General features: G+C 33.5%; 1 protein-coding gene across 3 annotated transcripts; it reads right to left on the bottom strand.

Moving 5' to 3' along the window:
* Nucleotides 1-159: 159 nt before the first annotated feature.
* LOC140444958 (uncharacterized) lies at nt 160-24,093 on the bottom strand. Of its 3 annotated transcripts, XM_072536689.1 has the most exons (7): nt 23,870-24,093; nt 23,084-23,786; nt 22,333-22,550; nt 21,089-21,185; nt 12,038-12,267; nt 9,115-9,457; nt 160-8,477 (listed from the first exon to the last, which is right to left on the bottom strand). In XM_072536689.1, exons 2-7 carry the CDS (start codon nt 23,775-23,777, stop codon nt 8,188-8,190), a joined length of 1,872 nt encoding a protein of 623 aa, XP_072392790.1. In that variant the 5' UTR covers nt 23,778-23,786; nt 23,870-24,093; the 3' UTR covers nt 160-8,187. The 3 variants fall into 3 exon arrangements, with proteins under 3 accessions (XP_072392790.1, XP_072392789.1, XP_072392791.1); XM_072536688.1 differs by having other exon boundaries at nt 23,084-24,093; XM_072536690.1 differs by having other exon boundaries at nt 12,038-12,249; nt 23,084-24,092.
* Nucleotides 24,094-25,672: the final 1,579 nt, after the last annotated feature.

Raw genomic sequence — 25,672 nt, 5'->3', positions numbered from 1 at the left:
TATCGTGCTCAACAGCCTTCCCTTGGACCTGAAGAAGTTATGTAAAAGAGTAGCGAAACCTTGAAATGAAGCCACAGGGTTGTTCAAACTCAATAACCTTTGGAAAATGGTATATTCAAACACCTCTTTTGGAAACATCGAAAGGGAAAGGAGGGGTACAATGAAACATGTTTATATACTGATTTATTATATATTCCCAACTTATAACGTTAAATAACTTTATACATAGAACTCCAAATCAACAAACATGTAATTAAATTATAATATATAAATATCCATCTGTGAGGAAATTCCTAATGTTGAAATAAATGTACCCTAAAGTATAATATGATCACGTATTTTTTCTATAACTGTTAATAAAATTACACTAGGTTGAAATATGTAAAACATATCCTCCTCGGTTATATTTCATAAGGATGTGGTAGCACATAACAATTTTCTTAATTTTGAAATGAAGTCACCCTAAAATATAAGATATTCACTTGTTCGTTCTAATAACTGTTATATTGACACTAAATTGAAATATGTTAAACATTATCCTCCTCAGTGCCCTATAACGCATGCTTGAATATTAGTAGAATTAACACATAAATATCTACATGAGGGGCGCTGCCTAGAAAGTCTTGGACAAAGCAATAAGAGATATAAAATTAAGAGAAAATACACGGAAATGTATATAAAACCTGACTTGTGTCAGGAATAAAAACAGATACGTAAAATAAGTAGAGCCAGCAAGAAGTGGAAACAAATGACCTATAGGGGAAAGATCTGCAGAAACAGAATATATTGGAGAAACCGGACATTCGGTGTCATGACATATTGAAATCGCTTAAATTCTACAAGCAACTGCTAACTGAAAAATCAATCTAAATATATAGAACAAACTCTAGAGGAACACGAAAACCATACAGAGGAGCAGATAAAACACCCTAAAGAGTTAAAAATGTATTTATAAAGTGTGGATCGGCTGAAAACCATCTGAAAACTTGATAATAATTAACAATAAACAAAGAAATTGCTAGTGAAAAGTTATTTAGTCATGAAATGGGACAGAATAAACATGAATATGGCCTCTGATATAATCGATTAAATAGAGAAAAAAACTGGAGTTGATTCCAATAGGAAAAAAAAAGAAAGTATCGAAGATCGTATTGGCAGGATAGAAAGTGTTTGAGAGAATGCTTGAGATAAGGAATATAGTGAAAACTGCGGAAACCTTTAGTAGTAGGTAGATAAATAGTAATGTTTATTAGGGTTCGAATGGATATAAAAGATAAATAAAATGAGTGTTCATTGGGAAAGACACATATTAACTTTATCTGCATGATCATTAAATGTATTCTAACGAAGATTAGAGGGACACCACAGTAATTCAAATAGATAAAATATATGTTATCAAATCCGACCAAGAAGTACTACAAATCATCCTCATCAAATAGCCTCTTCCATCAATAATGCTTATTTTGATTAATATTTGAACATGTAACAACGATACTACGGCTGTAACTACAGGATTATACAAAATACTTTCTCAGTATGTGTAAATCAATTTACTAGAAGGATCATTGGACATGGTTTAATGTCTAGAAAACTAAACAAAATGACAAAGAGAATATCGAAGGCTGTAGTACGAAGAACCTGAGTAAAACACGTAAGATCGGCGTAAATAATTCTCAACTTTAGGAATTTTAATTCAATAAAATTACACGGCTAAATTAAAAGGGACGCAATCTACTGCGGGTTAATTTTTTTCGCAATAGTAGGTATAAAACTCTTATATTGAATCTTTACATCTATATTTATTAACAGAATGGACTAAAACTCTCCAGTGTCCAAATTATTTGTTTTAAATTATATTTACATATAAATTAATGTGCCGGGTGGTCCAATAAGCCGACCTCTCGGCTATATATCAGAAACTGTTCATGTTATAACTTTAGGAGAAAAAAATTGTTAGTAAAAGTGGCCAAGAGAAATCGCTGGAAATAACTTTCAAGTTTCTGGGTTAACCGCTAGGAGGCGTAACCTGTGAAGAAAACTTGCGCCATTTTGTTACGAATTTAATCCAGTTCCATTATAATTTACAATAAATAGGTGTTTCCATTAAACATTTTGAAGAAAAACAAATTTTAATTTTTTCTATTCGAAAGTACCCTCTACCCATGACAATTAAAACTAAATGCAATTGTTTTATAGTAGATGTAAATTCAATCATCCACACTCTTTCCAATGACACTAATTTCGTTAAAATCGGTTGATCCAAACCAAATATATAGGTATTTATCCACAAATACTTTCCCACTCTCCCCCACCCTTTATTTGAAAAAATAAAAAAAAGTACTTGAACAACTTTGTACGGAATTTAGGCCTCTTTCTGGTTTACTTATTTAACACTTGGTATAATTGGGCATATTTCCCAAAAAACTGGTTTTCAAAGTTTTCTTCACAGGTTACGCCCCCTGGCGGTTAACCCAGAAACTTGAAAGTTTTTTCCAGCGATTTCTCTTGGTCACTTTTACTGGAATTTTTTCTCCTAAAGTTATAACATAAATAGTTTTTGATATATAGCCGAGAGATCGGCTTATTGGACCACCCGGTACAGTACAAAATTAGTCACCGATTTACAGATGGTAGTCGAAATGTTTGGTGAAACTAAATGTCTGAAAATGTTGTATGTTTCTATAGAAGTTTTTAAAATGTATGTAAATAATTATAACCAACCACATATTTAATTCGAAAATGTGTGGCTGATACAAGCTGTTTACCAGGAATAGGGACTATGTCAATTACTAGATATCTATAAAGTCCCCTTAAAGTATGTTCGTGCCATTAACGTGCCGTTAACAATCATCACATTTATATTATTCAAGTAACCCCAATTATCTTAATCTTAAATCAAGAAACTGCCAGACATCTTAAAAACGTTGTACCCATATCGGAAAGAATGCTCCTCCTTCAACTTGATACCTACTCAATAACAACTAACATTATCCAGGTATATGTCCCTACAGCTGACAAACCAGACGACATAAGTGAAGCATTCTATAATGAATTATCCAACACCTTGAAACACCTTCACAAAAAAGATCTAACCTTGATTATGGGTGATTTAAATGCCAAGATTGGTAGGGGACAATCGGAAGAATCCGTAGGACAGTTTGGGCTTGGAGAAAGAAATGAGCGAGGAGACCGATTGGGTGAATTTGTATCAGAAGAAGAGTTTGTAATTACTAACACTTCCTTCAAACTCTCATACAGATTATACACGTGGAAATCACCTCAAGATACTTCAGGCCATTTAGTCAGAAATCAAATAGATTACAACATCCGGAACGAAGAGGCATCGTAAGAAGAAGATTAGAAAGATATGCAAGGACTGCTCGCATCTTTTTTGTCTGTCGCAGTTGGGGAACGGATTGGGATTGCTGCACGCAGTCTAGGTAATATATTTCTACGTATATAACAAAAGTTGTACATTTTTATATCATTTACAACTTTCACATTTGAAATTTTTTGATAGAATGTCAAATTTCGCCGGAATTTAAAAAAACTTGCCACTCCCTTACTGCCCCCTTCAAATCACCCCCGTAACTTTTCAGCTGTTTAATTTATTTTTAGTTTCTGTATACACACCTACCACTTTCCATCATAAAACTTAACCAAATTAAAATTCAGCTAATTTGTCAGGTCCTCATCGATTTAATTTTATTGCTGTTAACATATAGTGTTGGTAAATGTGTCACAATAATGTACAATCTTTATAGCCAATGTTTTTCCTGACAAATAAGGAAACAATTTAACTTTATATGTAGCAAATTTTAGTCCATTCTGAATATACAGTTTACCCATTGTAGTCTTGCCTCTGTAAGTCACTCTTTCAAGCTGCGCATACAGTATAGCACTCGTAAACTTGCGATTTCTCTCATCTGCCTGGCTACAATCGGCGAACTGTAATTTATATACTAATCTAAATCACACAGCTATTCACTATAATCTAAACAATATGTTGAGATTAGATGGGTCAATCAGGCGCTATAACCAGTTTTTTAGTGGAACTTCTAGTTTAATTAGATGAAATATTTTATTTAACAGCGAATGCAGGCTTTAACTTGAATTTGTTGGATTGTAATTTTCATAATAAATCACAAGGAATAACAATGGTAGATATTAGCGATAAATTTCGAAAATATAGAGTAGATCACTTAAACTATTAAGTAAACTTTGAAAAATATGTTATCATCTTAATATCGGTTATCGTTTAATTAATTATCACAAAAATATTTTTTTCTTTTTAGAATGTTGTCTTAAAATGTTTCCACTGTATACTGTACCTAAATATCTTGTCTATTTTGGATAGCTTTACTATTTACCACACAATTTTTCCAATATAATATTTTTCACCTAAGAAGAACGCTTTGCAATTAAATGCTGGTAACTTTCTTACTAGCGGACCAGATAAGCGGCGATATATTTTACACTACCTTTATGAATAACATTTTACTACTCTGTTATTTCAATCAGCACTGCTCAACAAGTTATCGTTTATTGGTTTTAATATTTTATTGCAATAGTACGACTACGGAATATTTATTTAAACAGTGAATTTATTACATGTTGATTGTTTTTAATTTCTTCTGACGTATCGTATAATGTAGGTTTACACAATAATTAAAATCATGCCTTTACAAGAACATATTATTTGAAAAATAAGGAGTAAATACCATGTGTCATAATAATTGTAATCTCCTTTATACACACTTTAAAAATTTGTTTAGTAATTTATTTCTTAAATCCACACAATCATTGAAAAATGATTCATGCTGTTTAAAATATCTTTCTGTTTATCTTTGTCATCGACAAAGTAGATCAAATTCAAACGTCATCGTATTTCTCTTCTGTTTATCGTTAAAAATGAATTGATGGTCGTGGGTTGTATTGTTGTTATTTAATAATTTAACAAAATACATAATCAGCAAAAATCTTATTTAAAACATGCGAACGGTTTTTGCAATCACAATCAATGCAGTGTTTATGCTTGTTTAGCATCGGCTGTTAAATAATTTGTGCTCGATTGTTTCGTCTGTTGTACAACCCTCATCCTTTTTAGGGTGTAGTAGTTGTATATAAGTATCTATTTTTTATAGTAGTGTAGTGAAGCGCTACTTTAAAGCAAAATAAGTAATTTGGAAGAAAATAAAATACAGTCGATACGTAGAGTGTTATCTCCAGAAGAACGGCGTTTAGTTCTAAAAGTCAAGTTATTTCAATTTGGAAAAAAATAATATGGGTACATTGACATCTGTTATGGCAGTTCATAAAAGCACATGTGATGCTTGCGGTATCTCAGAGAGGACTTTCCGAATAATTAATAACATGAGTGAGGATGAAATAAATAAAGTAAGTAAAAGAAATCGTCGATATCCAAAAACTTTAGATTTCCACCAGTCAATTAAACGTGCAATTAAAAATATTATATATAATATGTATAAGGCCAAAGAACATGTAACAGTTAGTGCTGTGTTACAAAAAATAAAAGACAAGGAACTGTGTGATATTAGTTTAACAAGTTTATTGAGAGTGCTGAAACATTTAGGTTTTCGATATGAAAAGACAAATAATAGCCAATTATTGTTTGAACTTTCTAATGTTGTTTCAAAACTGTGGCATTTTTTAAGAAAATACATGAACAATAAAACGTGTGATTGTCCGAGGCGAGTTGTATTTTTAGATGAAACTTAGATTTTCGCTAAAGGAAATATGTTAAAATAATCCTGGCAAGATGGCACCACGAAATGTTATTCTTCTAGTCGTTCCGGTAATGATAAACGCTACATTAAACTTCATGCTGGAAATGATGAGGGTTTTATTCCTGACGCTAGTTTAATTTTTTCGTCCACAAAGAATACAGGTGATTACCATGGAAATATGGATGCAAATATTTTTGAAGAATGGTTTGAAGAAAATTTGTTAAAAAAATTGGAGCGACTATCCATAATAGTGTTGGATAATGCATCCTACCACTAAAGAATAGAAGACAGATTTCCTTCAAGCAGCTGGACGAAAGAAGAAATAAAGTTGTGGTTGACAGAAAAGAAAATTTATCACAGTGACATATTTTTAAAAGTCGATTTACTTCAAAGGTGTGGAGAGCACAAAATTCAAAAGAAATTTGTTACTGACCAAATGGCTCTTAAATATTCCCATGAAGTTCTTCAACTTCCGCCCTACCATTGCCACTATAATGCAATTGAGTTAGTTTGGGGTATAGCCAAACATTTTTATGATAAACATGCATCCAGAACAACAGATGATGTTAGCGTTCTTAGTTTATGGAAAGAGTCGCTAAATAAAGGCAGAACAATGGCAAAATTGTATTACACATACGAAAGACATCGTTCAGTCTTTTCAAACCGAGCGAGTTATAGATGAGATCCGGCCTCTAATTATTCGGATAGACAATTCAGATAGTGACGACTCTGATAGTGAAATATCAGACAGTGAATGTGAATGAAGTGGAAAAAGTCATAAACCAAACCAAAAACAATAAAGACAGCGAAGCAGATCAAATATACAGGGAATGGCTGAAATTACTCTCAAATGAGAATATAAAAGAACTGACTATACACAATAAATGTGAGAAAATAGTTGGTTAGGAGCAATTTGGGTTCAGGAGATGCATTGAAACTATAGAAGCACTTTTTACTATGAAAACATTCCTTCAACGCTGTTGGAAGTAAGAAAACCCACATATATCTGCTTCATTGATTTTAAAAAGGCATTTTCCATCCATCATTTTCGGTACTAACCTCTTCCTTTTGTTAATATTGTCGTACGTCATGTGTCAATGACGTGCCTGGAATATGTTTATCATTGGGTTTTGTGTGGCTAACAATCGATACATTTCTACAACTTTTCAATCTTCGTGGCAATGGGGTTTTAAAGCAGCTCTAGTCGCGCAAGTACTGTGTGTCGCAGCTGGCGCATTCAACTCGTCGTTTTCCGCTACAAACGTACTTCGTACGTGTTGCGAACTTCATGTTTTCGATTTTGATGACTGTTGGAGGGATTGGGCAAATTTGGTGGGAACTGCGTTTTGTTTACTAACCTCAGTTTTTCATTTTTGGTGGTATTTTCCAACTTCTGCTCCAATTCAAACACCTTTTCACGAAGGAGGTCATTAACTTCATTCGGGCTCATCACCAACGTACTAAGGAGTCCTTTTTTTTGGACATGGAGCTTCAATTTATCCGAGATTGATACGACAGCTTTGTTGTTGCAATCTGCACATACGATTTCTTTTATTTCGTGAACCATAAAGCCCGGGATCGTCACGATGCACTGGCTGTGAAAATATTTCTTGCACTGCATACACCCAATGCAGTTTTTGCCTTTTCTATCACAAATTTTACAGAAAACTAATATTTTGTTCCAGTGACTCCATTGGGCAGGATACCTCAGAAGAAATTCTGAAAAAAAAATATTAAGACTGATATGTGAAAAGTCTTAACTCAGACTTAAAGCTATGGACATGGAGAATTGGATGGAGAGTACACAAAACAGAAAGGAATGGAGGTATGTTACCAAGTCGGCTAAAATCCACGCTTGGCTATACGGCCAGGAAGTAAGTAAATAAGTACCGTAAGGTCAGTCGCATTATTTCATAGCCACATCGCGTGTAAAGTTGTTGTTTCACAAAGAACTGTTTGTTTTGCACTTTATACAATTTGTAACGGGATTTAATTAAGCATCCAGAAATCAGATCTAGGTAACCCAATTCAGTTTAAAAATTTAAAATCCTTTTAATAATATTAATCATTGCGATTGTTTGTTTATGACATTGAAAATATCGGTGTAACTAGAACACGCTTACCAAGACGATTACCTAGTGAAATTTGCAATGTAATCAAAAGCTTATTTAATATGTTGTACAAATTATATTAGTAAAACACGAATGTATAAAGAAACGCATTAAAAATGTGCAATAGCAAGTTGGATTTTATCGAAACCTCTGTAGACCATGCTCAAGATAAGCTTTCAATAAAATTTCAAATTTCACTTACTGCTATTTAGGCAACATGTTGATTCTACCTATATCAGAAATAAGGTGGATATTAAGATGATACATTAATTAAATTCGGCCCTTGACCCATTAAGAAATAAAGAAATAATAAGTAACAAACGAACTAACTAACATTCTCTATAATAATTGAGGTATCTTTTTAGACATGTCGGTAATGGCAACTGTTGAATTTTGGCCTTAATGTGTTCCGTATAGGGACTGTCATACATCTTCATCTCGTTGTCTTTAGGTTCCTCGGTTTCGTTATCGCTGCTGCTATTAGTCACTATTGTGTTTATATTGGTTTCGATACGACGCCATTTTAACGACGACAAATTTTTGTTTTCTGACTTTTGGGTACGTTTGTTGCGTTTTTCTTTCTGAGTGCCATCTTCGTCGTCGCTACTTGAATGAATATCTGTAAAATTATAAAACATACATCGTTTTTTTAATATGTGTAACACTTTGGGAATGCAATGATAGTTAAGGTATAGTTTATTGCAAATTTTAAGAGATTGTGACGATGAACAGACAAAAGGAAGGTTTCAGGTCCCACTAGAGGGAGCCACTTAATTGTGTATCTTGTACACAGCTACCATGATTGGGCTGTTTAGAAGGGTGCCTAAAGGAAGATGGTAAAGTCTCTGATCCTTGACAACAGGGTTACATGAAACACGATATCGGATATACTAAGGTTCGGTCTGGTAGGGTTACTTAAAATGGGTAGAGATATTTGACAAAATTTGGAGATTTGAGGAAAAAATCCTGGATTAACCACAGTATTCGCCAGATTTAGTCCCATGTGACTATTTTGTCAAACTAAAAAAAATGTCCAGAAAAACGCAAACTTGGAACAGACGAGGAGATCATAGTCAAAACTTAATATTATTCACAACTTCGGTAAAATTACTTTTCGGGAGGAATAAAAAAGCTGGAGGAAACGAAGAAGGAGTTAAATTAAACGAAAAAATAAAAATAACAACATTTTTGTTTGCTAGTGAAATTAATGTCAACAAATGTATTTGTTTTTTTTCGTTTATACCAAATATACTCACCATCAACGCTTTCTTCATCTGATGAAACACTGTGAGCTTCGACTATCTCATCCCCCAAGCCACTATCAACTTTTTCCCTTTTTTTATTCTTTTTACCATCATCTTGAACTCTTTCCTGACTCGGACCACTTTCATTTAATTGCTCAACAGTTGGTTGAACAGTTTCACCTCGCGGTTCGCCACTTTCTTCTTCAACATCCTCACCATCTGCTCTCCGGCTTATAACGTTGATGAAGTCCAGAACTGCATGACGAGTTATTTCAGTGGTAGGCTCTGTGTGTTCTTCCACTGTTTCATTCGAGGCCTGGGCCGTGGGGGAAGGTTTTTCAGGTGAAGATGGTTTCTAAGAAATCAAACAAAACATTGAATAATTTAAAGGTTTTTGTACAAAAGGATAAGTGAAGTAATTGAGAAGGAAATCACACAGTTAAATATCCTTTAATGCACATAGCTGGTCCTTAATATTTCATACTAGCGACTGAATCATTCCGTACAACTTTACTGCAGTAACCAACTATTTTCGATTGGTCACTCAACTGTCCCTCTTAGTTTAGAAGGTATAGCAGCGGCGGCCGGTCAGGTGAAGTAGGTGAAGGTGAGGTTCACCAAAAAAATATAATGAAATTGAGACAAATAAATAAAAAATGAAAACAACATTATTATATCTAAATTCCGAAATCAATTATTTATTCTCTTTTAATTAATCTAAAAATTAAAAAAGACAACTAGCTTTATTAGCGGTACGTACTTGACGGTCAAGTCCTGACCTGTGTCACTAGCCGTGTATAATAGGATTCAGGAAGAGGTGAATATAATTTTTGAAATGCAAAATCCATCTGCATCAGCGTTCACGGTTGCCATGGCAACGTGACTTCAGCCTATCCTAATTGATAGCTGAGAAAACTGGTGCGTGCAGTTCCGCTTAAAAATATATTATTCGTCTTCACCCACTGTTGGATGTGTATTTGGTATTCCTATTTTTCGGAAATTTCTCTAAGCGACAATATTTTGAAATTTAGTCCATTATACAGGGATGAGTGCCTTAACAACCGGCAAAATAACGCAAAAGATAGAAAACATAATACGTTGTGAAATAAAAAGGGATGCAAGTAGTAGAGGTGAGAAATTATCGATATAAACCTATAATTTACTTTACATTACATTAGATCTATCGAAAGTTTCCCACCTTTAGACGTTAGCTTATGAGCTGGTTGACTTCAGTCATAGTAATACGTATCACGTAATGTGAGTAAAAACAGTTTAAGTATGAGTATGTTTTTATTAAAAATTAAAGTATTGATCAATAATAATCTGTGATTTGAGACGTCGCATACACTCTTATCAATAGAGAATTATCATAGCTTGTTATTCTGTATTCGTCAACACAGAATTAATTATCAAATTACTACTAATTAAACTGTTTACTTAAGCTTTGCTTTATAGCCTTCAATCAGTTTTTACTTTATGCCAAATTTAAAAAATGTTAATGTTCGACGTCATACTTGTAATATTATGACGGAAGTCAACTAGCTCATAAGCTAACGTCTAAAGGTGGGAAACTATCGATAGTCCTAATGTAATGTAATGTAAATTAGAGGTTTCTATCGATAATTTCCCACCTCTACTACTTTCATCTCTTTTTATTTCACAACGTATTATGTTTTCTATATTTTGCGTTATTTTGCCGGTTCTTAATGCACTCATCACTGTATACTATAGTGTATAGTATAGTATTTATTAGTTTAGTTTAGTCACAATATTAATTTTATTTGTTTAGTGCACTTTATTAATACATTTCTCTGTGGTTTGTTTCGGATTTCGGATATAAAGTGTTCTCGTGGATTTCGTTTGGACAAAAATAATTTTAGAGAGACATGAATCCAATTAATGACTTCTTCTTCTTCTTCCTATGCCATCCCCATTTACGGAGGTTGGCGACCACATTTCTAAAATTTTCTCTGTCTTTTGCAACATGGAATAAATCGTCTACATTCATGTTTGTCCAGTCTCAAATATTTCGCAGCCATGATTTCCTCTTTCTACCTATTCCCTTTTTGCCAGTGACTCTACCCTGCATGATGACCTGCAGAAGACTATATTAAATGGTGGCTAAATGAATGACTTGGTGTGTAATATATTAGAGACTCCATTTAGGCATTGGAAAAATGAAGATAAAAGGGATGTTCTTTTACATTGTCGACCAACCAGTATTTTAAACATCTGCGTCTGATCCAGAGTGGTCGGCTGCAATCAGCATCTGACTTAGAGTGGGCGGCTGAATCGAAACTCACCAACCCCAGGCGTGGTGTTTTAATCGCCAAAAAACCCTCAATGAAATGTCGAGGTTCAGAACTAAAATACCCCAGGCAAGCAGAACTGAACAAGAAAAACTGTTTTCAAGTTATTAGGGCCATAAACTCTAAACATTTTTTTTAACGAATTTTTTATGAGATTTGGGCGCGAAGTAGGTACCAAAACTCCTTTTGGCTCCGGCAAGCTTTCCTCATCTTCACTACTTTTTTAGGCCACGAGCCGCTGCTGAGGTATAGTTAAGAATAAGCAACGAATATGGATAAAAATATAAGAAATTCATATACATAATATGTATACGTATAAAATATTGATTTTTATATAGAAAGTTATTCGGATTTGTAAGTACTTTTAAAAGATCAGATAGCCGATATTGTCATGCATGCAAATAAAATTGCGCCAAACATTCACTTAGCTATTAGCAGTTGATATTCGTTGCTTTACTAATCATTCATTAACTATTTGATTTATAACTTGCTTAAATCATCAGATAGCTAATATTGTCAATCACGCAAAAACTTTTTATATGATAAAAAGTTATCTCGAAAAATTCATATAAAATTCAAAAAAAAAATTATTGTAGATTTGTAAAAAGATGTCTCCATTTACTCACCATTTCGGTATTCGTATTACTTGGTCCTTCGTCGACCTCATTTCTACTAGTACTTATGGTAGGTTGCTCAATTACCGCTTGTGTATGAATCACAGGATTTCTTGTAGACTTCTTATGCTCATCTGTGGATTCCGTAGTATCAGTTTCCATTCTATTGTCTTCGCTAGATTGCTCCGTTTCCGTGTTGTTTTCTCTACTGCTGCTGTTATTCTCTAGATCAGTTTGATACGCTACATATAAATAGGGCAATATTTCTAGTTACGGAAGTAGCGGCTATCCGGAAGAACGTATTCCGTTTTCTGCGCATGGGTTAACATTTAAAGTACTGTTTGAGACGAGAATGAAAGACTAAAATCAGCTGTTTGCAGTTAGTGGGTGGTTGGTTGTGCACTAAACTACGTTATTTATATTTTCTAATTTTCCTACGCTTTCTGATAAAAAAATAGATTAAACATAAATGATGTTTACTCTGAGTACAAAAAATGTAACTTAAGTATGTAATTGACGAATAGAATACGATGACAAAAAAAAATTAAACATGTCGGAACACCAAAAACTACTCGATAACATTATTAAAAACCCGGTTTTATCGGCTAAAAATAAATTAAGTCTATAGCGTCATAAAATTTTACAGTGGGTTGTCGTTTTTTATTTTATGAAGAATAAATGCGTTTCCTGATTTCCGGCATTGTTCCTTCCGAGAATGTGGGAAAACCCGATTATCCCTTCTGTGTACAGTTTTGTTAACTTTGACAGTTCTACGATTTCTCATTTATCAGTGCCATACTAACAGTCTGACTAACATTTTCTGTTTCAGAACAGTCAAAGAAATTTTCGCTATCGTGAAATTGTGTTCGGCTCGTTTCGTTTTTAGATTTTAATTTAATAATTAACTTTTTATTTTTTAATATGGCAAGTTGTAGTACTAAAAGGAAGACTTTGCCTATTAAGGATAAAGTGCGTGTTATAAGAGCACTTGAAAAAAAATCGGTTGCCTGTAAAGTCGGTTTTACGGGCGAAGATTTTACGTGACAACGTCTTTTTCTCGGTAGAATATTTATTGATATGAATATTATTAAATTGCACAATAGTTGTTTGCAGTTGAAACGCGCTGTTTCTTCTCAATCGACTGAATTACGATTGATTGCAGAGTGGTTTAAACTAATAATTTACTTAACACTATCAACATTTGTCAATAGTATGACATAACCTATAAACTCAGTTTCTCAACTTTTGTGTCAATCTAACAATTAATCAATCAATCATAGTTTACGATAATGAAATATTAGTGTACAATTATTTACCTTTATTGTTGTAGTTGTTGTAAATGACGAATCTAAGCACTCCACATTTTCACTACAGACACAGCTGACGATACTTTAACCACACGTGTGAACTTGTATTATGACGCTTTCTCGGTTTTCCAACGCCAAGAACGCTCGAGAAAGACAGAGACACAAGCACGCACCAATTCAACACGCCTAATTCTCTAGTGCTGCGCGCGCAGCGGACCGATCAGTTTGAGTGGGCGAGAGACGCAAGGCATTCGCCGGTCCGGCGAGCCTCTCTCTCGTTCGGTGACTCATCGTAACAGACGTGAGCGGGCGTTACACTTTTTCATGAGTGACTCCGAGCCACAACCTAATTTAAGACGTTGTCACGTCAAAAGTCGAAAAATTGCTGATGTATGACGACAATTTGGACTGGTTAATTCGACTGTTGGGTCAATCCTAAAAAACAAAGACAACATTTTAAAAGCCTCCTCATTACATTTTTAATGAGGAGGAAGTCGTGATGAAGGTCGTGAGGAAGATCAAAGACTTTTGGGAATATTTGAGCGTAAAATACTCCGCAAAATATTTGGAGCTATAAACGACCAAGGGCAGTGGCGCAGAAGATATAATTTTGAATTGTATCAGCTCTTTGATGAGCCAGATGTCATAACGTTCATTAAAACACAGCGACTTAGATGGGCTTAACACATAATACGAATGCCAGAAAATACGATTGCTAAAAAGCTAATCACAGGAACACCTGTAGGAGGAAGAAGCAAAGGCCGACCGCGAATTAGGTGGTTAGATGGAGTTGAAACCGACTTACGAATATTAAAAATCAGAAGGCCAGAAACCGAACACAATGGCGACGAATCTTAGAGCAGGCCAAGATCCACAGAGGATTGTCGAGCCAAAGATGATGATGATGATTCGTCGTGATGTAGATTTAGCTCTACTCAAATGGTTCAAGTAGTGTCGCAGTTCTGATATTCCTGTGTCCGGGCCACTTTTAAAGGAGAAAGCTACAGAGTTCTGAACTGTTTGGTGAAGATTTCACATGCTCTAACGGCTGGCTAGATCGGTTTAAAGCCCGGCACTCAATTTTCTTCGCGAAAATTGTTGGAGAGGCAAAATGTGTGGACGACAACGTGACAGGTGATTGGTTACAAAATACATGGCCACAACTAAGGCAACCATACAAGGATGAAGATATCTTCAATGGCGATGAAACTGGTGTCTTTTATAAATTAACGCCAGACAAAAATTAAATTTCAAAAATCAAAAATGTTGTTTCAAAAACATAAAAACACTGCCTGTAAACTACACAGCCAACAATAAAGTGTTGATAACTTCTGCTATTTTGAAGAATTGAAAAGTCGGTTAAGGAACTCTCTTCAAAAAAAGAAAAATTTTTCTCTTAATGGACAACTGTGCAGCCCATCCCAAGCTTAATTTGACCAATATCAACCTAATTTTGTTTGAAATTTGTATGGGAGTGAATCTGTGAAATCATTACATATGTAAGATAATGAGTAAGAGAGAGACAGAAGATATACTTTCTCTCTCTTCCTCTCTCGAATACAAAAATGTTCCTTTTGTGTATATAATTTAATATTATATATATTATATAAAGATATATATATACACATAATATTATACATATAATAAAATATTTATTAATATTATTATTTTTGTGATATGTTTTGTATTATTTATTAAATGTTCATAATTATATTATTCTTTTGTATTTCAAAATAATCACTGTATGATCCAGAACTGTCAATTTTGAAATACATTTGTGTTATGTCCTCGGTAGTGTAGTAGTCAGTATCCCCGCCTGTCACGCGGGAGACCGGGGTTCGATTCCCAGTCGGGGAGGACTTTTTTATTAATATTATTACATTATTGTCATTTTTAAATACTTATGGACATTGCATTTTAATTTGTATTGTATTATTATATGGAATTATGTTGCACTGTATTGTAGTGTATTTTTTTATGTTTATTATTGTCATTTTTAAATACTTATGAATATTGCAGTTTAATTTGTATTGTATTATTATATTAATAACAAAATGAACAATAAATTTTACTGCAGAGTATGTGTAAAAAAAATTTGCATTCAACTCCTTTCATACATATATGAAAATAAAAATATACATTTTCATCAAAATATTGATTCAATCCTTCATTGTTAGTAAGTTGTTATTAATTCTGTTTCTCTTTCTGCTATGTCTTACCTATAGAATTACATATGTAATGATTGTGCAGATTGACTCACAAATAAATTTGTATACGCGAATGCGTGTATAGAAGTGTAACTTCCACCGGCAGTCCCACTGGACTGCCACACCCGTTTTTTTTTTGTATGGACAATGGGGAACCCTTGAACATTACCATCCTGACGCAGTTCAGTTTTTAGACAATGCGTGGAGTTCGGTTACGTCAGTGACAATTTGTAAGTGCTTTCGTTAAGCTAAATTGACTGTAGTTTCTCCCAATTTTCAGGATGTTGACAAGGAAGACGAAATGCCTTTGTAGGAGTGGATACAAAACTTTAATGTAATCCAGAGTTTGGAACTGATCTTGACTGCTACATTTCAGTAGACGATCAGGTGGAAACATTTTAAGTTTTAAGTGATAAAGAAATTGTGGAACAAGTGAACAATGTGGAAATGGATGTTGATGAAGATAATGAAGAAGAAGAAAAAGACGACGTTGATTGTCCTACAATCCAAGAAGCAATGAGAGCTGTTGAGACCATATTTAGCTTTTACCAATTCAGTAGGCATCCACAACTACCAAAGAAGCAGCTCAGATTATTAAGGACACTACAGAAAAACTTTATTTTTCGGAAAGGGTTGTGCAGAATGAAATAACTTACTTTTTTCAGCATTAGAGAACATTTTCATAAAAAAGTTTCATATACGTGATATGTTTTATTTCTTTATTTTTTTTAACCTAAATTCAGCTGTAATCTTATATACTAAAACGCTAAGCCCTTTTCTTGTCCACCACTTTACTCAAAAACCATATTAGATAATTAAAATATTTTTTCGGAATATTATTAGTATTACGTATGAGATTGACAAGATATACTTTTGGTACAAAAATTCACTTCCGGTTTTGAGATGACCGGAAGTTAAAATTTACTTTAAGTTTTAGACCCCACAATGTATATATGGATCGAAAGGTCTCGTCGAGACGAATATAAATATGTACTTCCGGTAGCGATCCGACACCGGAAGTGACCCGAAACGCGCATAAACCGTCAAGAGAGAGCAAATCTGACACCGGATTCGTGATCAGCATGCAAAATTAACTGCTAAATGATTGTCTATTAATAATATGCTATATTATTTTATGACATTTTATTTATATAAATTGATGTCATAAAATTATATTGTTTGTATTGATCTCTTAATTTTTCTCGCAAAATAAAAATTTCATTTAAAAAACTCGATGTCGAGTTGGTCCGCTAGTAATAAATATTGCTGTAATAAAATTTTATTTTTTTCTCCCCCTTTTATACCGTCACTCTGATATAGCGTCATTTTTTACTGGACCCTTCAATGATTCTATAACCAAGTTGCACTGTATAAGCTTAAGGTATTTATTATATACCGCCATGTTTAATTTTTCTTTGTCATCGTACTCTATTCGCTAAATTTTGTCATTTGACAATTCCCACGTCACGCTGGCGCGATGGTAGCAAATATACGTATCTAAAGCCACTTTGACACGGCGTCATGTTTAATTTTTCTTTGTCGCAAAGATACAACTGTTTCTTTATCATCGTATTATATTTGTTAAACTCTCTCACATGACACATAAATCACAATTAATAGTCAGCAACAAATTGTTAATTTTCAAAGTCATACTAAAACCGATATGGAGCTACGGAATTCAATTGTGGGGGACAGCATCCCAGTCAAATATAATAAAATATTTATTATATTCTAGATTATAAACAATCAGTTTTTATGAACAATTTCGACAAAACTTATGGGAGTTTTGTCTTCTTTCGTACTTAGCCATATAAATGAGGATTTTTCAGTTGTAACGCAACTGCACTTTCTGCATAAATACCAGTTAGTCAAAAATCTTTCTGTTCAACTAAGAAATGGAAGTATAGATAGAGGATAGAGGCTTGAATAGTTTTCTGGAGGTGAGGATTATGATTTCACTCATATATGAGCGTTTCAAGTAACTCCCTTTTATTAGTAATGTTTTTTTTTCGGGATCTCCTTTTTCAGTAGTTCCCACCCATTCTCAATAGCGTTCATATCAGGCGAGTTGTCTGGCCAGGAAAGAACTTTAATTTTTTTTTTTTTTTTGTTTTAAATAAGTATTTCAACTTATTTAAAACACTATCGTGTATAAATATGGCTTCCTCTTCTCCAGGAAACCATTCCTGCAGCTGTGGCGAAAGTCTCGTCTCGAGTACTTTCCGGTACTGGTCTTGTCTCATCGTATTTTCCACCACGTAGAGACGGCCTGTACCTTTGCCGGATACCACAGACCAGACCATGAGTGACGGTGGGTGTTTGATGGTGGGCACAATGCAGTCCGGCTTGTATTTCTCGTTGGGACGTCTCCGAACAAACTTCGTTTTTTCTGTCAAAACTTGAAAAATGGATTCGTCCGGGAAGCAGGCATGAAATCAACAAAATTTCTAGAAATGCTCGTGTTCTTTTAGTTTTTAATATTGATATTCAAGCAAACACAAATATACCTTTTTCCAGTCTTTCACTGTCCAGTTTTTGTATTTTTGTGCCCATTCCAAACGTTTTTGACGTGACAACGTCTTAAATTAGGTTGTGGCTCGGAGTCATTCATGAAAAAGTGTAACGCCCGCTCACGTCTGTTACAGTGAGTCACCGAACAAGAGAGAGGCCCGCCGGACCGGCGAATGCCTTGCGTCTCTCTCCCACTCAAACATTATCGGTCCGCTGCGCGCGCAGCACTAGAGAATTAGGCGCGTTGAATCGGTGCGTGCTTCCGTGCTTGTGTCTCTGTCAGTGTTGTTCCGTCTACCGATTTTTCGGTAGATCTACCGAAATCTACCATCCTATCTACCGATCTACCGAACTGCCCCTTGAATCTACCTAATTTTAAAACAAATATCACAATGACTTGAAAATAAATTCGGATAATACAATTTATCTTTTTATTTCTGTTACCATCAAAAAACTTTTCAGTGTAACCTAATACTTGGTATTTTTAATACGTTTGTATTAAAATTCATTTGATACTTCCCTATAGTGTTTAAAAATATATTTGCAAAGATGCAAAGAAAGCGAAATATCCCGAGATTCAAGTTCGTAATTTTATACCTAATAATAACATATTGTATAAACATCATTCCGTAATCATAATCATTCACACACGTCTCTTCAATTCTCAAAGAATCTCAAGTATCAAGTGATAAATTATTAGCTAAATGACGGTGTGTGTGCTGTCGGTTTTCTTTGACTGCCGACTTAATCCATTAGCAGATAATGGTTGTTACATCTATTTGAACCAGAACGTTTTAACTTTCTGTAAATAATATGACCTATAACTATTTCTCAAATATTATTAAACCTTATTTGTATCATAATAGCTGATGTGAGCATTTGGTCCCAATAATTTGATTCTTTATTTATTAAACAAAATTCAATGAATTATGGTTATTTCTAATAATTAGTTCAACATAATTATTTAAGGTCTTTAACTTTTGAACCATTAAGTCGCCACCATAATGGAAAACTTTTCTATTTTTAGTTTTATGGAAAAAAGTTATTCTTTCTAAAAAGTTCTGAATGATCTAAAACTTAGAATACAATCATCAGATATTAAATTTTTTTAGTAATATAGGCAGTTTATCAGAAAATATGAATTTTATGTTCATATTTTTTGACAAACCTCGTGTATATGGCTCAAAAAATTTAATTGATGATTGATTTTAGGTTTTAGGTCATAAACCTAAAAAAAAATTCCATTATGGTGTTCACTTAATATTGACGCACTATATATATATATATATATATATATATATATATATATATATATATATATAATTTACGTCATTGATAATGATCTACCGAAATCTACCGAATTTTGCCGAAGGCATCTCCCGATATTGGATAAGCTCCACGGAACATCACTGGTCTCTGTCTTTCTCGAGCGTTCTTGGCGTTCAAGACACATTACAGCAGAAACACTTCCTTTCATTTCATATTTCTCCTATCATCGTCCTATCTTCAACAAAATCACTCAAATAGAAATTAGTTAAGTTTAAGTTTACATGTACAATGTTTTAGTACACAAAATGTATTTCTATAGTTAAAATTTGTGCAATTCTTATTTTCATTCAATTCCTTGTTCCTATTGTGCAATTTAATAATATTCATATCAATAAATATTCTACCGAGAAAAAGACGTTGTCACGTAAAATCTTCGCTCGTAAAACCGACTTTACAGGCAACCGATTTTTTTTATCATAGCCGGAGTAAGCCTTGGTTTTCAAGCTGGTGCCCTAGCTACCAGTTTGTTTTCGATAAGTCTCCGACGAACTGTTTCTGAAACACCAATTTCTTCATCTCTTATCTCCTGGGTAAGCATTTGTAGTGGTTTCTTTCTATTTACTAGGCAAATATCTCATATTTTGCGATCAGTCCTAGTAGTAGTCACACGATGTCTTCCGCTGTGACCCTTACGCTTTGGATCCAAACTGACTCCAGACGCAATTCTCTGTTTTATATTCTTTACAGAACTTTTTGATACTCCTACCATTGCTGCTATTTTATTTTGAGACATTTGTCCCGCTTTTAGGAGTCCAAATACCTGGCCTACTCGTTTTGGTGGCAGATCAGCGTTTTTCTTCATCTAAAAATGTTTAATACCCTTAATTACACCAAGAACTTCACTGCATATGTTTATAATCTAAAAAATAATAAAAAAGGATAAATCACTCACATCCACAATAAAATTTCAGGTCAAACCGTTTGGAGTTCAAATGTTCACAGACAGTATTTGAGGTTATAAAATGCACACGGATGCACATGGCGGATAGGGCAGTGTTGCCGACGTTAAAATAGTACAATAATGGTACCATACTATATTAAATGTTGCTATGCGAAAAAATAATAACATTACTGTTGATAAAAATTATTAATTCTAAAAAATCCAACTTTTTAATGCTTGGCCTAATAATTTGGCCAGGTACGGTAGATCTACCACCGAGAAAAGGAAGATGAATATACTGCATATGTTACATTGCTATTTTACCGATAAAAGTTCGTTCATTGTGTCTTGTAATTTTCTGAACTAAATTGTGTCCATGCGCAGAGTATGGAATACGTTACGCTGGTTATTCGCTCTTAACTAAGAATTACCAATAACCAAAACTAAAGACAATAGATTTGAATATAGTTTCCTGGCTGATTAGTAGTGATATGGTTGAAACTCGAGAAGGTCTATGCAAGAGAAATATACTTACATTCGAGAATTGACAATTCAGTTGTCATTTGTAATTGAGATTATACAGCCAATTTTGTATATTTCTTTTTTGTTATATTTCCGCTTTTATTTTAAAACTATATGTGTATAAGAGACAGAGTGAAAACCTTAGAATATAAAACTATACAAAGGAGCTTAAAATGTGTGGTTATTTGACAGAAATGGCTACATGACTACTAAATGGCTACATTGATGGCCATAAAATGTCGACCACTATAGCCACTTCAGTCGCAACATCAGTCTTATAGATTTATATATAAGTTAGAATACTTACCTACGAAATTTCTATCATTAAATGCGCCCAAAACGAAATTTAGAAAACCATCTTCTTCGTCTGCAAATGCAGCTCGTCCGCGTTCCAAAACTCTGCCCTGTAAATGAAAAAAATAGGTACATAAACAAAAAACATGTCCGTTTGTAAATTAAAATTACAATTTTATTTCTAATTTTAAAATAAAATTAAGACTAATTCGCATTTTGATTTTGCATAAATATTGTAAAATGAGAAAATTGGTGTAAATAATAAAATTTCAAAGATTTTAAAACCTCCAGTATTCAAACATTTTTATATTGGTGGAGATACGTAGATGATGTACCGGTTTGTTTTACAGGAATTAACAGGCAACTTGACCAATTCTTATTGTATATTAATTGATTCCATAGTTATATTGAATTCACAATAGAAATAGATCAATCCATAATTTTTTAGATTTAAAAATTATCAGAGTTAAAGACAAACATGAGTTCTCTGTATTTCATAAACCTACCCACACTGAAACAACTATATACAATTCATCATGCATACAGCATCATTCTACACAACATAGATTGGTAGCCTACTATAGCATGTTACATAGTTAACATGTTACATATAGTTTTTAATCAAAAACTATATAAAAAAAAGCCCTGAAATTAATATTTGCATCACCCGAGAGAAAACCCAGAACTTTCTGCTTAATTAAATATACAGGCAAGATAAAAATAACCAAACACATAAGAAAGAAACAAATAACACAGTGGTGTATACAAACTTAAATGAGGTGACTGCCCAAAAACTTACATTGGCCAAACTGGTACAACTTTTATCAAACATATAGCAGAACATAAAGGAGCTTTCAATAATACAAAAACAGATTTTATGTATGGATTTACCTTCTAGATCTAGACCACAATCAGTCTTTCATTCAAATTCTTCACATTAAAAAGAAAGGCCTTAAGATATCTTTATTAGAATCTATGGAAATAAACAGATTAAAAAATACAAACATAATTCTGAATGACCAACTTGAGACAAACAGTCTATAAAGACATAAAGACTATAAAGTGTAAACATATATCAAAAATAGATCTCTTGAGAAAGGAACTCTACCGAAACAGCCACAGTGATTAAAAACATAATAATAAATTTTGTGCAAGTCTCGAAAACAAAGTTTTCAGTGTTTTATTGTTATATAAAATGAATTTCCATCAAGTAACAGTCAAATCCATCAAAAAATTTAAAATTATTGCCCCACTTACCCCACATAAAGGTCTGATATTATGCCTCTCCTCGTCTGAACTGTCTTCTGATTCAAAGAAAGGGACAACCAATCTCCTTAGAGCTCTCTTTTTCTTTGGGGCTTTATTAGCAGTAACTTGTCTCTTAATGGGGGGATTTTCCCTTTCAACGTTCTTCCTCAAAATGTTACGAATTACTGAACGGCACAAAACTTGCAGAGAAAGAGGCTCCACTTCAACTGAAATTAATAAAAATAACGATTTTGTTTTTTTTGACATTCATATATTTAATAATATCTGAATCATAATTGTCACAAACGACAATCATGGTTAGACATAAGAAACTGGCGCGACATACCTGATATTAACACAATAATAAGAAGGATCCTTACACATAATCCAACCAGCATGAACCTACATGCTGCATACTGTACCGCACCAGAAGAAGATATTTAATATTGATGAATTTAGAAAATTGTTAAGACAACTTGTCTTAAGAATTCGACTATAACAATAATGCATTTTTGAAAACTATAGGTATTTACAAGTTTATGGAAAAAATATGTTTTTTTTATAATCAGGAGAGTTTTTATAAAAGTACAAATAAACATTTTAAGTATGAGCAAAAAAATATATATTTTTTATAATATATGTCTATAAAATGTGTAACATGATGACTGATGTATGACCAAAGAGCAAGATGTCCACTGGGTTAAAAAATGTATCTAAGTAGGTATGATTATTTATTTATGTAAAAAAAACTTAAACTTACTCATTTGAACCTCTTGTTCATTTACAACTTGAATAAGTGAAGCAAAAGAAACTGGCAGCAGAGATGTAGTTTCCCAATATGTAGAAGAACTGCGTTTAATTTGCATCAGTTGATCATTCAAAGGCATGACAAGTATACCACCAACTTTGAGTAAATTCTTCATATAACTTTCAAATTGTTCGGGACAAGCTGCTCCGCAATAAACTCTATCATATTGAGCATTCCAGTCACTGGTAAGGCACAAACAATTCCCTTGTACAAACTTGGGTTCGCAAAAATCAAATTCATCTACAGCTCCTGAATGTCTTTTAAAGTCTTCAAGTTTTTTGTTGGCGTACCATATTACATCACGACGATATTCTATGCCATGGTTGACTCCATAAGTACCAAGAATAAGTCCTACCATTGTACTTAAGTAGCCAGTTCCTGACCCAAGATTTAAAAATGACAAACCTGGTTCCAGGCGGAGACCTTCCATTACTTCGCTGTAGATACATGGGGCCGATAAGTGGAGATTGCCGCATTTCCATGCTAAATCTTTATAAGCGTGTGATTTACCTTCGGGGAGGAAATATTCGGCTCGATCAACAGCACGAAAAACTCTTTCAATGATTGGCGTTTTTATATAGTCAGCTTCAAGTAAATTGTCTATAAGGTCATCATTATTCTGACCAGAACTAACAACGCCACCCATTTTGGCTGTCTAAAAAAATTTTTTGACTGAAATAAATCCCGACATTTTACTTTCTACGTCAATAACAAGCAAAGAAAACAACACAAAAGTACCTCAACAAAATGGACGTATTTGTTCTTTTACAACACTTTTCAATGCATTTAAACTTTTGCTAATGTATATCACACTCAAAACTAATGATTTCACTAATTATTAAGGACAATCATATATAAATTCTTTCAAACCAGTACTTGTCAAGTCAACTGCTGAGTTTTATTTGGGATATTTAGGATTGATGTTTTGCGAAAGGCGGTGAAGTGGGGGCTAGAAACCAGCTGTTTTGGTTTGGTTTTCTCCACTATTAAGTCTTGCAGCGACGTTGCCAAGACGACATTTTAAGCAAAAAGAGAAAAAAAAATTAATTACCATATTTTTAAGCCAATAAAACGAATTTATGACCGCTAATGAAATAAGTATTTTTCATCGAAATAACTTTTTATCGAAACCATACTTGAAACATTTAAAAATCTGAATAAAAATGTTTGAAAAATTGGATTTAGGTTCCTCTTACCCTCTACTTCACTTTTGGACTTGATCCCAGGGCTGCTTTTATCCCTTCCACCCCTTCTCGGGAGTGAAAAAACATAATATGTTCAAAATAAGTCCGGAAATAGATAAATTGATTTAACTAAGCAAGTCAATACTTTTTGAGTTATTTGCGAGTGAAAGTGATAATTTTTCAAACGTTTGCAGACGGTTTTTCGCAAATAGCACATAAAGTAAGTATTTTGTCGAAAAAATATTCTTATCAAAAATGTAGCTTATAAACAAACAAAAACAATGGTGTTTTTACGAATTCTGTAAAGCTAGTAGAAGCAGAGTTGTAGCTCATGGAAAGTTGGTTGTTATTTGTCAAATTCCAAATCGAATATTTCAACGTGAAATAACCAAAAAATCAAGCACTTTTCGGGGAAAAATCAAAATTTGTTTAAAGTGTTTAAAAAATCTTTATTTTTGCTTTATAAAAAAGTTTCTACCAGTCTAAAGTTGCTACCGTTTTTTAGTAAAAAAATCGTGAGAAATCCTTCTAGTTTCATTATAGTCTAAAATTATCGCCGATTTACCATTCTCTTTAAAAATTTCCGCCCTTTCATGCCAACGTTTTTCCTTGAATATAACAAAACATTGGAGTTTTGGGGTTTCTTCCCTGCGTTATTAAAAGGCCCGGGATATCAGATCTCTTTTTTATTTTATTATTGTTACCAACATAATAAGTTTGTATGGTTCTTTTAGTAGTTCATCAGCAAGGTCAACTGTCCATAATTATATTTTTTTGTTAAGAATGTTTTTGTTAGTTGTTTTACAAATAAATTTGCTACTGCAGACATCTTGCTTTCGGTTTTTAGTAGCAAAGCCTAACAATTTTTACGACATATTTGTCAGGTTTATTTGGTATAAACATCTTAGATGTTTTACAACAAGATTATGGCTTATAAATGACGTTCTGCAAGTATCCATGAATGTTGTCCGTATGTCACGTAGGTATATGTGCAAAAGGATCTTTCTTTCTTTGCTTTCTACTTTCTTTGTCGTCAAACCTAAGACAAGATCAACAATACAAATGCCATTAGTTCATCTTTCGAAACATAGGATGCCCAGGATTCGGATATAGCGTACTAAGGCAACATAATCATCCGTTTCTTGTTTAATATTTTGTGTGACCCTTACTGTAACTGAACTAGGTACCTCTACATCAGGCTCTATAAAATGTGTAATATCATCCCTGTGTGACACTGCTAAATTATGTGTTGTGCTGACGTCCTAATCTAAATGAATGTCAACATCGTCATTTCATAGGCTCCCCGATTTTCAAATTATCATCTTCCCAGTCACTTCCACTATCACTATAGGGTTCT

This window comes from Diabrotica undecimpunctata, chromosome 7 (genome assembly GCF_040954645.1).
Source record: "Diabrotica undecimpunctata isolate CICGRU chromosome 7, icDiaUnde3, whole genome shotgun sequence".
Lineage (NCBI taxonomy): Eukaryota > Metazoa > Arthropoda > Insecta > Coleoptera > Chrysomelidae > Diabrotica > Diabrotica undecimpunctata.
This window is presented reverse-complemented; position numbering and strand designations above follow the sequence as displayed.